This window comes from Corythoichthys intestinalis, chromosome 2, assembly GCF_030265065.1.
Source record: "Corythoichthys intestinalis isolate RoL2023-P3 chromosome 2, ASM3026506v1, whole genome shotgun sequence".
NCBI classification, from domain to species: domain Eukaryota; kingdom Metazoa; phylum Chordata; class Actinopteri; order Syngnathiformes; family Syngnathidae; genus Corythoichthys; species Corythoichthys intestinalis.
This window is the reverse complement of record NC_080396.1, coordinates 5,938,509-5,953,594: the sequence shown is the minus strand read 5'-3', so window position 1 is coordinate 5,953,594 and position 15,086 is coordinate 5,938,509. Positions and strand designations below refer to the sequence as shown.

At 41.8% G+C, this 15,086-nt stretch overlaps 1 protein-coding gene across 7 annotated transcripts in view; it reads left to right on the top strand.

Annotated features, from left to right (window-relative positions):
* bsna (bassoon presynaptic cytomatrix protein a) overlaps window positions 1-15,086 on the top strand; it is a 197,031-nt gene that overhangs the window by 106,761 nt on the left and 75,184 nt on the right. For all 7 annotated transcript variants that reach the window (XM_057858314.1, XM_057858307.1, XM_057858297.1 and 4 more), the window contains 2 exons: window positions 2,976-3,389; window positions 6,264-11,483. In XM_057858314.1, coding sequence (XP_057714297.1) covers window positions 2,976-3,389; window positions 6,264-11,483 — 5,634 coding nt within the window. The remainder of the gene's footprint in view (window positions 1-2,975; window positions 3,390-6,263; window positions 11,484-15,086) is intronic.

Below are 15,086 nucleotides of genomic sequence, written 5' to 3'. Positions count from 1 at the left end.
ATGAAAAAGTCAATAATACAATTGAACACACATTGCAGAAGGCAGAACTTAAACGTGGCCATAGCTATTAAGAGTTATTCAGATAACTATAGCATAAAGAACATGCTAACAAGTTTACCAAACCATCAGTGTCACTCCAAAATAACATGTGAAATGATACCATAATGTGTTAATAATTTCACACATAAGTCGCTCCTGAGTATAAGTCACACTCCCAGCCATACTATGAAAAAAACTGTGACTTATAGTCCGAAAAATACGGTATATAGGTAAAACGGTGCCATTACAGATTGAGCGCGACAATGCGTGAGTGGGCCGTGCAGTGCGTGCATTACTTGCGTTACATATTTTAACGTGATACATTTAAAAAAAAAAAAAATTACAGCCATTATTGGGATAAATTTGATAACCCTACCATAAGCCTAAACTAAAAACTCCGGATGAGTGTAACATATTAAGTTTGTAACGTTAAATACAATTAGAAAACGATTTAATTAAAATATATATATATATATTTAAAAAAGGCATGGCCGATATTTTTTTGCCAATTCCGACACTTAGAAAATGACGTGATCGGCATCCCGATCGATCGGGACATCTCTGTTGTTAAGTATTTTGTCCAAATGACTAAGACAAAACTGAAAAGGTCTGCCAAAAACAAGATTGTGTCCGATGCTTGATCCCATTACGGAAGAACAGTTTAAGGGCCCGTTCAGTTGTTTCACTTATGCTGTTGTGTTTTATCGTAAAACTCTGTCTTGTGTCTAATATTATGACTACCTGTCCATTCTGCTTAACGGCAATTTGCGTATTTTCCCCACTGTAAGGTGTACCGCATTATAAGGTGCATAGAATAAACACTACAGTAGAGGCTGGAGTTATTTTATGCATCCATTAGACGGTGCTGCGCTAAAGGGAATGCCAACAAAACAGCAACACAACAGCAAGGTAAAACATATAGTGCAACATTTATATCACATAGTGGAGGGGAACTTTTTTCTTTTCCACAGTCACCCTTTTTGTGTTAGATGGGTTATAATTTTTCCACTGTTTTGCAATGTGTGCGCTGTATTTGACCAGAGCATGTATAAAGGCCAAAAACGCATTTGACTATACCTGCTGCTTAGGTTGAATTATCAAATATAAAAATATTTATTCAAATTTGGGGAGGATTTTTGGGGGGTTTTTTGGTCCCAAAATGATTTATTATTGGTCAGTGAAGAAAACAACAGTTTGGACTAGAGATGTCCCGATCGATCGGGTTCGATCACGTCATTTTCAAAGTATCGGAATCGGCAAAAAAATATCGGCCATGCCTTTTTTTTTTTAATATATATATATTTTTTAATTAAATAGTTTTGTAATTTTATTTAACGTTACAGACATAATATGTTTCACTCTTCCAGAGTCTTTAGTTTATGCTTAAGGTAGGGTTATCAAATTTATCCTAATAACGGCGGTAATTTTTAAAAAAATGTATCACGTGAAAATATTTAACGCAATTAATGCATGCGCTGCATGACCCACTCACGCATTGTCGCGCTCAATCTGTAATGGCGCCGTTTTACCTATATAGCGAGATAAAAGGCAGCGTAAAATGAGTAGAGTGAATTTTGGCAGCCTTTGAAACCTCCTTTAATTGGCTAAAGCCTTACAATCCCTTTCCCTACGATTAGAAATATTATGGGAAGCAATGTGGGGAAGCAAGGTAGCAATTGATCTTTTTCTTAACACCTTATGATAATTCCCAACGCAGAGAAGATATATCAATTGGTAGCACGACGCGCAGTCATGGTTCCATTTCCCATCATGCATTTGGGCATGACTACAGTATCATTTACTGAAAGCTCAACAAATACACTAGATGGCAACATTTAGTCTCAATATATAAACTCACATTTATACTTTATGAATCTATCCGTGGATCCCTTTCACAGAAAGAATGTTAATAATGTGAATGCCATCTTGAGGATTTATTGTCATAATAAACAAATACAGTACTTATGTACTGTATGTTGAATGTATATATTCGTCCGAGTTTTATTCATTTTTTTCTTAATGCACTGCCAAAATGTATATGATCTGGAAAAATTATCGGGAATGATTGGAATTGAATCGGGAGCAAAAAAAAGCAATCAGATCGGGAAATATCGGGATCGGCAGATACTCAAACTAAAACGATCGGGATCGGGAGCAAAAAAACATGATCGGAACAACCCTACTTAATTGTATTTTTTTTGGTTACCATCACATTTTCTCCATTATTTGAGATGATGAATAATCGATCCAAACAAAGAAAAATTGGGGGAAAAAAAAGTTTAAAAGGGTAAATATATGAAAATGAAAATCTCGACCACTCGGGATCGGATCGGGAGCAAAAAAACATGATCGGAACAACCCTAGTTTGGACAAGAAGTTAAAAGTGTACTGAAAAACCAGGCCATTGTGAACAATTCTTTCTTTGAAATGTAAATGCAATATCAAAGGCATGTATTAATACAAACATGGCAAGCAAGTAAGATTGTGTATATTATGATGGAGAGTGTTATTTGTGGTTTTCTTATTATAATGGTGCAATTTTGTAAGCCTGTTTTTGTTTGAAAATTTGTATAAATCTGTCAAAAAAAAAACTGTTGCGGCTCAATATTGGTTCATATATAATGCGCACCGGATTATAAAGCGCACTGTCGGCTTTTGAGAAAATGTAAGCCTTTTAGGTGCGCCTTGTAGTGCGGAAAATACGGTACTTGGGGTGCGAAAGTGTACAACGTTGCAGGAATCTGGGCATCTTCAATGTTATATTATTAAAACTAAATAAATCAAAACTGAGATTGATGATGCTAGCAAAAATTACACGTAACAGTCAGCTTAAACTTTCTATGTTGAATATAATACCTCCACAAAACATTTTAGCAAGCATTTAATAGCAACGATTGAAGTTGACGACAAATGTCCCTGTTTTTGTTGTTTTTCAGAAAAAAGAATGGCTATGTCTCAACTGCCAAACCCAGCGCCTGATGTCTGGTGGAGGTCTCGATGAGCCTCCTCTTCCTGTTCCCCACCCGTCTCCCAAACATCAGCCCTCTGGATTACCGCGCCACCAGACAGCCAATCAACAAAGCCCTCTCCATAAAGCCACCAATCAGCAGGGGTCCAAACCAGCCCAGTCACAGAAATCACAGCCTGAACAATTTGGGCCGAACGCTACCAAACTGCCAAATGACTCCAATAACACCGTAACAGCTACTGGACCAACAGGCGAAACCCAGAAGAAGACGAAAACCACGGATGAGCCGGAAAGCCAAACTGCCAAAATCAGCAAAACTACTCCGAAGAAAGGAGAACAAGTCACACCGATCAAGGAAATCAAGAAATCAAGGCATTACGATGTAAGCAACAGTAGTAATCAGATACTTAATTTTACTCATGCGTGTTCTGTATATCATAATGTGTGAATATCATTTTTGAAATATTTGAATCAAAGTAAAGACACAACTTCAGGATAGAATCTTTTATCCTAACTAGTAAAGACTCCAAAGTATGTCTTTATGTATTGTACATTTGGGATAAAATGTCGTTTGATGATATATCGCGATACAAAACACTGCGATACGTATTGAGTTTGAAAATAATGGATCGCGATATACAGGTAGTCCTTGGGTTACGAACGCGTTCCACTCCTGCATTGGTGACGTAGCACGAATTTCCGCGTAAATCAGAATGAACCCTTAAAATACCATCTAAATCTCAAAATAACTATCCAAAAACATGTATTATACGTCATTTTACTGTCCTCGCTAAGACGTTGGAGCTAAATCGTAGCTAGACAGCAAGCTAAACTGTAATCTTTCCCCTCTATCTCTCACTGGGCTGCGCGACTTTTTCGTGGTAGCAAATGCGCTCTTTCTTGTGTGTCTTCTTCGTGTGCACATATACGTTCTTCTTCGCTCTTACTCGCCTCACAAACCAAAAGTCAACGTTATAATCAATAAGTTATATTCATAAAATGAAGTAAAAATACGATAATGTGAGGTTCAATAAGCTAAGGGGCGCGGAGCCAATAAATAGGGGGCCTGCATTGTTTGCGAGGCCGTCAAAGCTGACCGAGTGGAATCACAAAGAGCTTTTTTCCGTTTAAATTTCCTGTGAATAAATGCTTAAATCCCGGAATTCTTTATAGATACGGACGTAAAAAAGTGAAAGCAAAAAAAGTGCAGTTAGCATTTATTTTACGTAAATATGTCAAAGGACAATGCTAGTCTGTTAGTCATTGTAGCTAGCGGCCGCCTGATGTAAACAGAGCTTTTTTGTTGAAAATTCTTGTGAATAAATACTTAAATCCCGGAGTTCTTTATATATATGGACGTAGAACAGTCTCGATTCTTGGTTAAATGCAAAAAAAAAAAAAGTCCAGTTTGCATTTATTTCACGTAAATATGTTGAAGTACAATGCTAGTCTGCTAGTGAATGTAGCTAGCGGCCGCCTGACGTAAACTGAGCTTTTCCGGTGAAAATTCTTGTAAATAAATGCTTAAATCCCTGAATTCTTTATACATATGGATGTAAAACAGTCACGATTCTTTGTTTAAAAGCAAAAAAACAACAACAAAAAACGTGCAGTTCGCATTTATTTTACATAAATATATCGAAGTACAATGCTAGTCTGTTAGTGAATGTAGCTAGCGGGTGCCTGATGTAATCAGATCTTTTTCGTTGAAAATTCATGTGATTAAATGCTTAAATCCCGATTTCTATATCATATGGACGTAAAACTGTCTTGATTCTTGGTTAAAAGCAAAAAATAAATAAATAAATAAACTTGCAGTGAGCATTTATTTTACGTAAATATTATAATATTGCAAAGTATGATGCCAATGCAGTAGCGGCTAATTTCTCCCATTGATTTTATATTTACGTTTCAAAATGCATGCATCGTACGCAAAACATAATAATTACCTTGAATCCTCGAACAAATCACTCCTGAGAAAATCTTTCCTGTTTGTATACGGTACAGCTTTCGTAATTTTTCAACAGAAATTCGGCGTTAGATCGCTGCGTGCGTGTGTTTGTGAATCGCTCCTCTTGATATGGGCTAAAGTTATCACTTAACAATAAACTAAATGGCATAACTAGCAATTTATGAAACAACTGAAACAGTAACTGAAGAAATAGATAGTACAAAACATGAAATTTTGAAAGTTAGAAAGGATTGGCATAGCTCAGTGGTAGAGTAGTCGCCCCCCAACCCAGAATGTGGGTTCGATTCTTCGCCCTGATGTCTAAGTATCCTTGAGCAAGGTACTGAACCACACGTTGCTCCTGGTCCTGCGTCACCAGTAGGTGGATGGGGATGTAGTGTAAAGCACTTTGAGGGCCCTGAAGGTGGAAAGGCGCTATGCAAGTATAACTCCATTTACCATCCAACTCCATATCCTCAGCGTTGCATTGCATGCTGGGAGGAATGGGTAGCAATATTTTGGGAAGACAACAGTGTTGATAGCAGGCGGCATCAGAGGTAGTCTGTCTCTGCCCAAGGAAGATAGAGATTGAACAGTGATGACCAAATGAAGGTTGTTGAAACAATGAAGCTTTGCAACCAATTCAAAGCTTCATGGTGGTTCATTTGCTCTCAAGTGGTCTTGAAGCCCAAGAGGTCAACAAGGTTAGGCTATTTGTTTCAGAAAATATTATTGCGCTTGTGTTAGTACATGAACAAAACGCAACAAGTATTTCACTAGCTCTCGATAACATTCTTTCACAGCCCGACATCCACAAAATGTGAGATGACAGTCAACCGCCATTGCGTTTTTCATACTGTACTGCATTTTCACGTGAACTGAACCAAACAAGAATGAATACGTTTTAATTGTATAGTTTTTTGTTTTTTTTTAAATTGATATGACCCTGGCATATCAAGGTGCATCGTATCATACATTTAGGTGTATCATCCCATCCCTACTACACTGCTATACTGAGAACGATAACTTCTTAAAGGTGAAGTATACAAATTCTGCTTTCATTACCAAAATAAGACAATTAGTCAGCCTGTGAAAAGTCTTTAAAATGTTCTGTGACAATGGCTGCTATTGGCTCAACGATGGCATCATGCCCATTTTTTTGTTTTGCAGGTTAGATTTACCTGCAATATTCTTTGAGATATCTAGTAAACTATGCATGACATCACAATTTAATGTGATAAAGCTGTTTAGATTTTAAGACCAAAAATTGACATTTAAAGACTAACCTTTTGTCTCTCTTTTTAGGAAACGAAAAACAACAGCACGCATGACTTGTCACGCAGCCCTCAAAGCCTCAGCGATACTGGTTACTCCTCCGACGGCATCTCCAGCTCCCACAGCGAAATCACAGGACTAATTCAGGAGGAGGAGATGAAATTAAGTGAGCGGGGTATCATTGGACAGGGCTCGCCACCGAGTCCTTCAGAAATCACTAAACTGGAAAGCTCCATGAGACCTTTGCTGGAAAAGAATCTTTCCGAAGACAAGGTAGACAGAAGGGGAAGGAAGCACAGGGACAGAGACACCGATGAACGAGGGAAACAGCGCCCGCGTTCTTTGTCAATCCCGCCAGATGCATATGACTCGGATGAGGAACTTGAAGACATCATGGAAGAAGCGGAAGACGGAGGAGACTGGGACGATAAACGGAAAGATGCAAAGGAGGAAAAGAAGAAAAAGAAGGAAACGGAGCCCACAGAGATGACCGATGAGGAGTTCATGAGGCGACAGATAATGGAGATGAGCGCAGATGAGGAAAATGATGAGGAAGACATGGACGAGGACGAAGAAGATGAGGGATATGGCTACGAGCGAAAGAAAAGCCACCATAAGCACATCCTCTCCGACACAGCAAAGGAGAAACGTCGCTTACAGCATCACTCTAGCAGTTTTGAAGAGGAAACTAAAAGCTCCACAGATGTTTACAAAAGCTCAGTAGAAGAGGGTGAAGAAGATCTTATGGCGTCACAAGGTGGTCTGAGGCGCTTTAAAACCATTGAACTCAATAACACCAATAGCTACAGCCGAGAAATTGAGCTCAGCAACGAAAATGATCTGAGCCTCGATCGAGAGCCAGAACTGGAGATGGAAAGTCTGACCGGATCTCCCGAGGAGCGCTCTCGAGGCGACTACTCTTCCACTCTTCCACCAACTTCCGCATCGTCTTATGGCTCAGGCCAATCTCCGACGTCCATCTCATCAATGGAAGAAGACAGCGACAGCAGCCCCAGCAGGAGACAAAGATTGGAAGAAGCCAAGCAACAGAGGAAAGCACGGCATCGCTCTCATGGCCCTCTCCTTCCAACCATTGAGGACTCTTCAGAAGAAGATGAACTGAGAGAGGAAGAGGAACTTCTGAGAGAGCAGGAGAAAATGAGAGAAGTTGAACAACAAAGAATCAGAAGCACAGCACGCAAAACCAAGAGAGATAAAGAGGAGCTGAGGGCTCAAAGACGAAGAGAAAGGTCCAAAACACCACCCAGTAATCTTTCACCCATTGAAGATGCTTCTCCAACAGAGGAGCTCAGGCAAGCTGCCGAAATGGAAGAACTTCATCGGTCCTCCGCCTCTGAATACTCCCCTCATAGCCTGGATTCCGAAGCTGAAGGCTACGAATCCAAACTTTACAAGTCAGGCAGTGAATACAACCTCCCTACCTTCATGTCCCTCTATTCACCGATAGAGAAATCCTTGACCACAACTACGATAGCACCGTCATCCACTTCCAAGCCGTTAAAGAGCGCTGAGGAGGTTTATGAAGAGATGATGAGGAAAGCAGAAATGCTTCAAAAGAAACAGAAACAGGAGCAGCAGCATTCTCCGGTAAAACACGGTCAGTACTACGAAGAAGACATTAATGGACAAAGTTACGACGACGAGTATGAGTACGAACAAGATCAAACAGAATACGACAATGATGCAGTTGAGATGGAAACTGATATTTATGAGGAGATTCGACAAACATCTCAGAACATCACAAAGATGCAGCAGGCCACTGATGAGCAAGTAGATATTGACATCGCCTACCCAGAAAAACAATTTCTCGACACAGGCTCTGCATTCGCAAAACTACTGGAGCAAAGCAACGCCCTTTTGACTCCAGGAACCAGCCCCACCCAGATCTCCGCTCCCGTCTCTTTTGCCGAAACAGGAGGACGCATCCCTGACGTCAAAGTAACTCAACACTTTGCCTCAAAGGACAGACACAAATTAAAAACCCAAGCTGGGAAAAATGGAATAACACCTACGGTAGCTGCCACTACAATTGCGGCTTATGGAGTTTATGCTAGAGATGCTGTTACCATTTCTCAAACGAGTACGAGCAACACTATGACATCTACCCAGTCTTCCATCTACAGCAGACATACGATCAGTCCTGCCACATCTTCAGCCACAGTCTCAAGTGTATGCAGCAAAATTGCAGAGATTACCCAAGCCTATAGTCAAAGAGAGGTCATTACCAGAAGGGTAGGGGACACTCGAGGTGTCCAGGCTCGAGACAGCCCAACATCTGCAAGTGAAAGAATAAGTGAACCACGCTCTCCTAAGTACACAACTTATTACAGGAGCACCAGCCCTCCACTTTCTCCATCCCCACCACCACAAAGTCCAACCCGCTCACCCTCTCGGAGGGCTACAGCCGAGTTCTCCACTCAGACTTTCAATTCAGCACTACGAATGGACTCGGGAGGTTCTGGGCCTACATCTCCGGTGATGGCCCAGGGGACCCAAACTTCACATCGATCCGTCTCCCCGCGATTGTACCGGCAGCAGTCGTCCCGTGACGTGCCATACTCTCCGCCTGCCAGTCCAGCTCGTCCAACGACTGTCAACACAGCTACATCTCCTCTGTCTTCACCCACAAGATTTAGCCGTCAGTCTACATTTGATTCCTACTCACCATGCGGTAGCCCTCCAGATACACCACCTTATCAACATTCACCTACACGCAGCTTCTACAGAACGCAACGAATAGAAAAGGTCAATGTTGGGACAAGTATGGTTACCACCGGAAGTACTTATACAAGAGGATCTGTTTCTATGGATAACATCTCACTCTGTCGTATATCTACAGTCCCGGGTACTTCCAGGGTAGAGCAGGGTCACAGGATCCAAAGTGGAAGTGTTGTGGACCTCAGAACAGCTGCTCCAATCATCATGACTGATCAAGGAATGGATCTAACGTCCTTAGCCACTGAAAGCAGAAAATATCATGGGGGAACAGAGGGGAGCAGACATTCGACAATTGTACAGCCTCTGATTATGAACCTAAATGCCCAGGAAACCATCACACCAACCACTGTGAGCGTAACTGTGGCGGCTTCTATGTTTATGACCCAGCCGAAACAACCAGTAGTCTATGGCGATCCTTATGACAATAGAGTGGACCTAGGTCAGGGCATGGGTTCAGCTGTGTGTTTTTCCCAAACCAAACCCCCTCTATCACCCCCGACAGACCCATCAATACCAAAAATTGATGCGAAACTCGAAAATCTCAGTATTCAACAGAAAGAACTACAAAAACAACAAGAGAAGTTGCAGATGCAGCAAGCAATTCTCGAGCAGCAGTTGCAGCAGCACCATCATATGCAACAACAACAGCAACAAGCAAGTGCATTAGCAAGGTATAACCTTTCTGGCCATGTCTCACCCATGTTGAAAAAGGACTTGCTTGTTACTCAGACAAGCACAGCCTCTGCTGGTATGAGTGCTGTATCGTCAGTCATCAACCCTGAGCTGTATGGCACTGGGCCCGTTGAGCTGAAAGGAAAGCACAGTCCTCCCGGTGGAATGACAGGAGGGAATCCACCACATAGCATGGTTGTCCAGATGGATGGCGGACAAGAACAGGTCAGGGCAGTGACACAGCTTGTGAAAGTAGAAGAAGGACAAGATGCGGCAGATCTGACAGGAGGCCACATTAAACCTGACAACCAACCGGCTTGCTGTGATGTTGTTTATCGATTACCCTTTGGTGGAAGCTGCGTTGGGGCTTCTGAGAAAGAGGGCATACGGCCTCCTTCCGCTCCGCCTCTTTCCTATGATTCTGATCAGGAGAGACAACCTGGAAGGTACCGTGAATATCCAATGGATGGACAGAAGTCCTATACATTGCCTTATCCTGGTAGGCTTCAACCTTCAATGTCTGATACGAACCTGGCTGAAGCAGGGCTACAGTCCTACCATATTAAACTAGACCCACATCTTCAAGCCCAAGGAGAACTAGCAATGGATTTAAGCACTCTAAAACATGGCTACGGGGGATATGTTGGGATGCAATATGGGTCATATACAGATTTGCGTCATGGCGGAGAACTCCCCACCCCAACATTGCCTATACGGAGATACAATTCCTTGTCGAACATAAATTCAGACTACGGCTACTCAGCTCGTGACATTGCCAATTTCCAGGAAGCTAATCTAGCTCAATACAGTGCCACAACTGCTAGAGAGATCAGCAGAATGTGTGCTGCCCTCAATTCTATGGATCGCTACGGAAGCAACCCAGACCTGATGCAGTTTGGGAGCCTGGGGAGAGGAACAAGCCCACCAACCTCAAGGCTAACAGCAGGTCTTGGCTTGAGACAAAGTCTACTCTTTGGGTTAGACGGGAAACCGTTAACCCACAACCAGGCACTTACAAATCTTATTAGTGCCAGACAGGCCAGTCTTAGAGCCATGTACCCTGCAGCCATTCGCGCCACAGACGGCATGATCTACTCCACCATTCAGACACCCATTGCCTCTACCCTACCTATTACAACTCAGCCTGCTTCAGTCCTTCAACCGCTACTGAGAGGGGTTTACAGGCCTTACCCATCTCCCAACATGACGCCTGTGCCCCTTTCTAGTCTTACACGATTACCTATGAACCCCCGGATGTCTTTATCTCGCTACCCTGGACCAGGTCTTCTCCAAACAACATCAACCTCTGCCTCTGTTGCTGGTACGATAACAACTTCAGCACCAACGAGTGCCCCAGTTTCTGTGCCCTCTACATCTGCCCCTTCCACAATCCAAGATGAACCCGTTTATCTTGGTAAGGGAGCTGTTGTAATCTCAACATCTGTAGAGGCCGCAAAAACTGAGCAGCAGCATCAACCACTGAACATGTCACAAGCGCACCTGAACAGTCAACAATTGACACAAGCAACAACTGCTCAATGTTACGCTTCAGCAGGCCATTCAGATTCCACAAGTACTTTAGCAGCAGCAGGGGGTCTACCTCAGTTCCCCCCGCCTGGTGCTGTACACAAAGAGGGTGAGACTGAGGCAGAACGGCTGCATCGTCAGCAGGAACAGCTTTTGCAGATGGAGAGAGAGCGCGTCGAACTTGAGAAACTCCGACAACTGCGCCTACAGGAGGAGCTGGAACGAGAAAGGATTGAACTGAAGCTGCACAGAGAGAAGGAGCACATACTGGTGAAGAGAGAGTTACAGGAGCTGCAAAACATCAAGGAACAGGTATAAGGGAAAAACGGGGAGTTGAATTTGAAAATATGCAGAGTTTTTTTGGTTGAAACTTCCGATACAGTGGTACCTCAAGAGACGGAATAAATTCATTCCGTAGTGGCTTTCGTATCATGATTTTTTTTTTTCGTATAATAAACAGCGTTTTACATTTAAATTGCCGAATTTGTTGCAAGCATTACTAAAAAGTTAAACATTACATTTTATAATAAGGGTAAACATTGAAATAAGAACCAAATACATTTGAATCATTCAAAATACCTAACCTAACCGTTAACGGGGAAGTTCAGAATTTTTGACATCAGGCTTAATCTTCGAGTTAGCGAGGGTTTAATTAGTCGGTGGAGTTGATTTCAACAAATTCCTTGTAGTTTGTTAGTTATTTGTTAGTTTCAGGGCTCAGGAGTGGCTAAGCTAACGAGAGTCAATTGGGCCGACTAAGCATGCCAATAAAAAACAACATCATATGCACACGAATATCATCGATGACCCATGCAATCAATAGTGTTGCCTATTTTTCGTGGATGAAGTTATTAAAATTTACCGTTGCATGCCAAAAATTGCTACTATGAACAGCAAAATTTGTAATCCAGAAGCTCGGCATAGGAGCAGGGCGGAGTGATATCACATCGTTTTTTTTATGTCGTAGCCATTAACAAGTAACCAGCTTATATTTTCCTCATTTTTCATAGAGAATTTGTGGAAACTTTCCTTTGCCCATTTCTTCTGTCTGTTTCCACAGCCTCTATACGCACATTTCACCATGTTGCCGGCCGTCAGTTAACTCAACAGACTGATGCTGCATTCGAGGAAGGTGGGAAGTCAGAGTTTCCAACCTCCGATCTGAAAAAATATCATTGGAAGTCCTCCACTATTTGCTCGCCTATGAGAAGGCAGCTTTGTTGGAGGTTAAAATGTCTTTTGATCACCAAAATAAAAATAAAAAAAGACACTTGTCGCCATCAGCCATCTTTGCTGTTTACATTGGCTTGGAACGCTCCGAGGTCGCAACTTGTACCCTCAGAGCGGGATAAGTTCGACTTCCCACCTTCCTCGAATGTTGCGTGAGCACGAGAGGCCGAAGCAGTCCTCTCTATTGTGGACGTATTACACATCTCAAAAATAGTCCTGCAGTTTGAAATGAATCACGGGAGTTTTTGTGACATTGTTATGGCAGCATGAGTGTTTTGGAACAATGATATTCATTCTGAATTTATTTGACTATGTTGGATCTGTTTGTAGATCTGTATCGTATCTGTATTGGCATGCTAAGCTGGCCCCATTGAGTTGCGCTAGCTTAGCCACTCCGGAGCCGTGAAACTAACAAATAAACTGCATGGAATTTGTTGAAATCAACTCCACCAACTAATTAAACCCCCGCTTACTCGAAGATTAAGCCCTAATGTCTAAAATTGATCTTCCGCTTTAAAACCTGGAATTAAGTACATCAAGGGTGTCAAAGTTATTTTGGTTCACGGGCCAACTTCATGGCAATTGTATCTCATATCAGGGGCCTACGTGTCACATTATTCAAGCTAAAAATTGCCTGATTCAAAATGCGTTGACCAACTGAACATATCTTGTAGCTAACAACTACAGGCTAATACATGCTTTTATTAATCGATTTGTTAATAATTTGAGGAAAATATGCAACTATAGCTGAATTAAATGCGGTACTTTAAAAGTGCAAATGTTTTTTTTTTCCAAATCAAGTAATAAATACATGTATTAGCATATACAGTGCCTTGCAAAAGTATTCGGCCCCCTTGAATCTTGCAACCTTTCGCCACATTTCAGGCTTCAAACATAAAGATATGAAATTTAATTTTTTTTTTGTCAAGAATCAACAACAAGTGGGACACAATCATGAAGTGGAACAACATTTATTGGACAATTTAAACTTTTTTAACAAATAAAAAACTGAAAAGTGGGGCGTGCAATATTATTCGGCCCCTTTACTTTCAGTGCAGCAAACTCACTCCAGAAGTTCAGTGAGGATCTCTGAATGATCCAATGTTGTCCTAAATGACCGATGATGATAAATAGAATCCACCTGTGTGTAATCAAGTCTCCGTATAAATGCACTTGCTCTGTGATAGTCTCAGAGTTCTGTTTAAAGTGCAGAGAGCATTATAAAAACCAAGGAACACACCAGGCAGGTCCGAGATACTGTTGTGGAGAAGTTTAAAGCCGGATTTGAATACAAAAATATTTCCCAAGCTTTAAACATCTCAAGGAGCACTGTGCAAGCCATCATATTGAAATGGAAGGAGCATCAGACCACTGCAAATCTACCAAGACCCGGCCGTCCTTCCAAACTTTCTTCTCAAACAAGGAGAAAACTGATCAGAGATGCAGCCAAGAGGCCCTTGATCACTCTGGATGAACTGAGCTGAGGTGGGAGAGTGTGTCCATAGGACAACAATCAGTCGTACACTGCACAAATCTGGCCTTTATGGAAGAGTGGCAAGAAGAAAGCCATTTCTCAAAGATATCCATAAAAAGTCTCGTTTAAAGTTTACCACAAGCCACCTGGGAGAAACACCAAACATGTGGAAGAAGGTGCTCTGGTCAGATGAAACCAAAATTGAACTTTTTGGCCACAATGCAAAACGATATGTTTGGCGTAAAAGCAACACAGCTCATCACCCTGAACACACCATCCCCACTGTCAAACATGGTGGTGGCAGCATCATCGTTTGGGCCTGCTTTTCTTCAGCAGGGACAGGGAAGATGGTTAAAATTGACGGGAAGATGGATGCAGCCAAATACAGGAACATTCTGGAAGAAAACCTGTTGGTATCTGCACAAGACCTGAGACTGGGACGGAGATTTATCTTCCAACAGGACAATGATCCAAAACATAAAGCCAAATCTACAATGGAATGGTTCAAAAATAAACGTATCCAGGTGTTAGAATGGCCAAGTCAAAGTCCAGACCTGAATCCAATGGAGAATCTGTGGAAAGAGCTGAAGACTGCTGTTCACAAACATTCTCCATCCAACCTCACTGAGCTCGAGCTGTTTTGCAAGGAAGAATGGGCAAGAATGTCAGTCTCTCGATGTGCAAAACTGATAGAAACATACCCCAAGCGACTTGCAGCTGTAATTGGAGCAAAAGGTGGCGCTACAAAGTATTAACGCAAGGGGGCCGAATAATATTGCACGCCCCACTTTTCAGTTTTTTATTTGTTAAAAAGGTTTAAATTATCCATTAAATTTTGTTCCACTTCACGATTGTGTCCCACTTGTTGATTCTTGACAAAAAATTAAAATTTTATATCTTTATGTTTGAAGCCTGAAATGTGGCGAAAGGTTGCAAGGTTCAAGGGGGCCGAATACTTTTGCAAGGCACTGTAGCTATCAGCTGGTCAGATACGTTCACAACGCACTTTTACATGAGCGCATTATTAGCCAATCTTGTAGCGTGACAAGTGTAGAAGATCCCCTGAACAGTTTGTGTACCTATATCAGACCCGTTTATTTTTGGCCAAATAAGTTATTTCACCGGGTGCTGTTGACAGCATAGATTGGACGTCTAGCTGAAATATGAGCATTCACAACCAGTCCTCCCAGATTAAGTCAATTGGACATCTA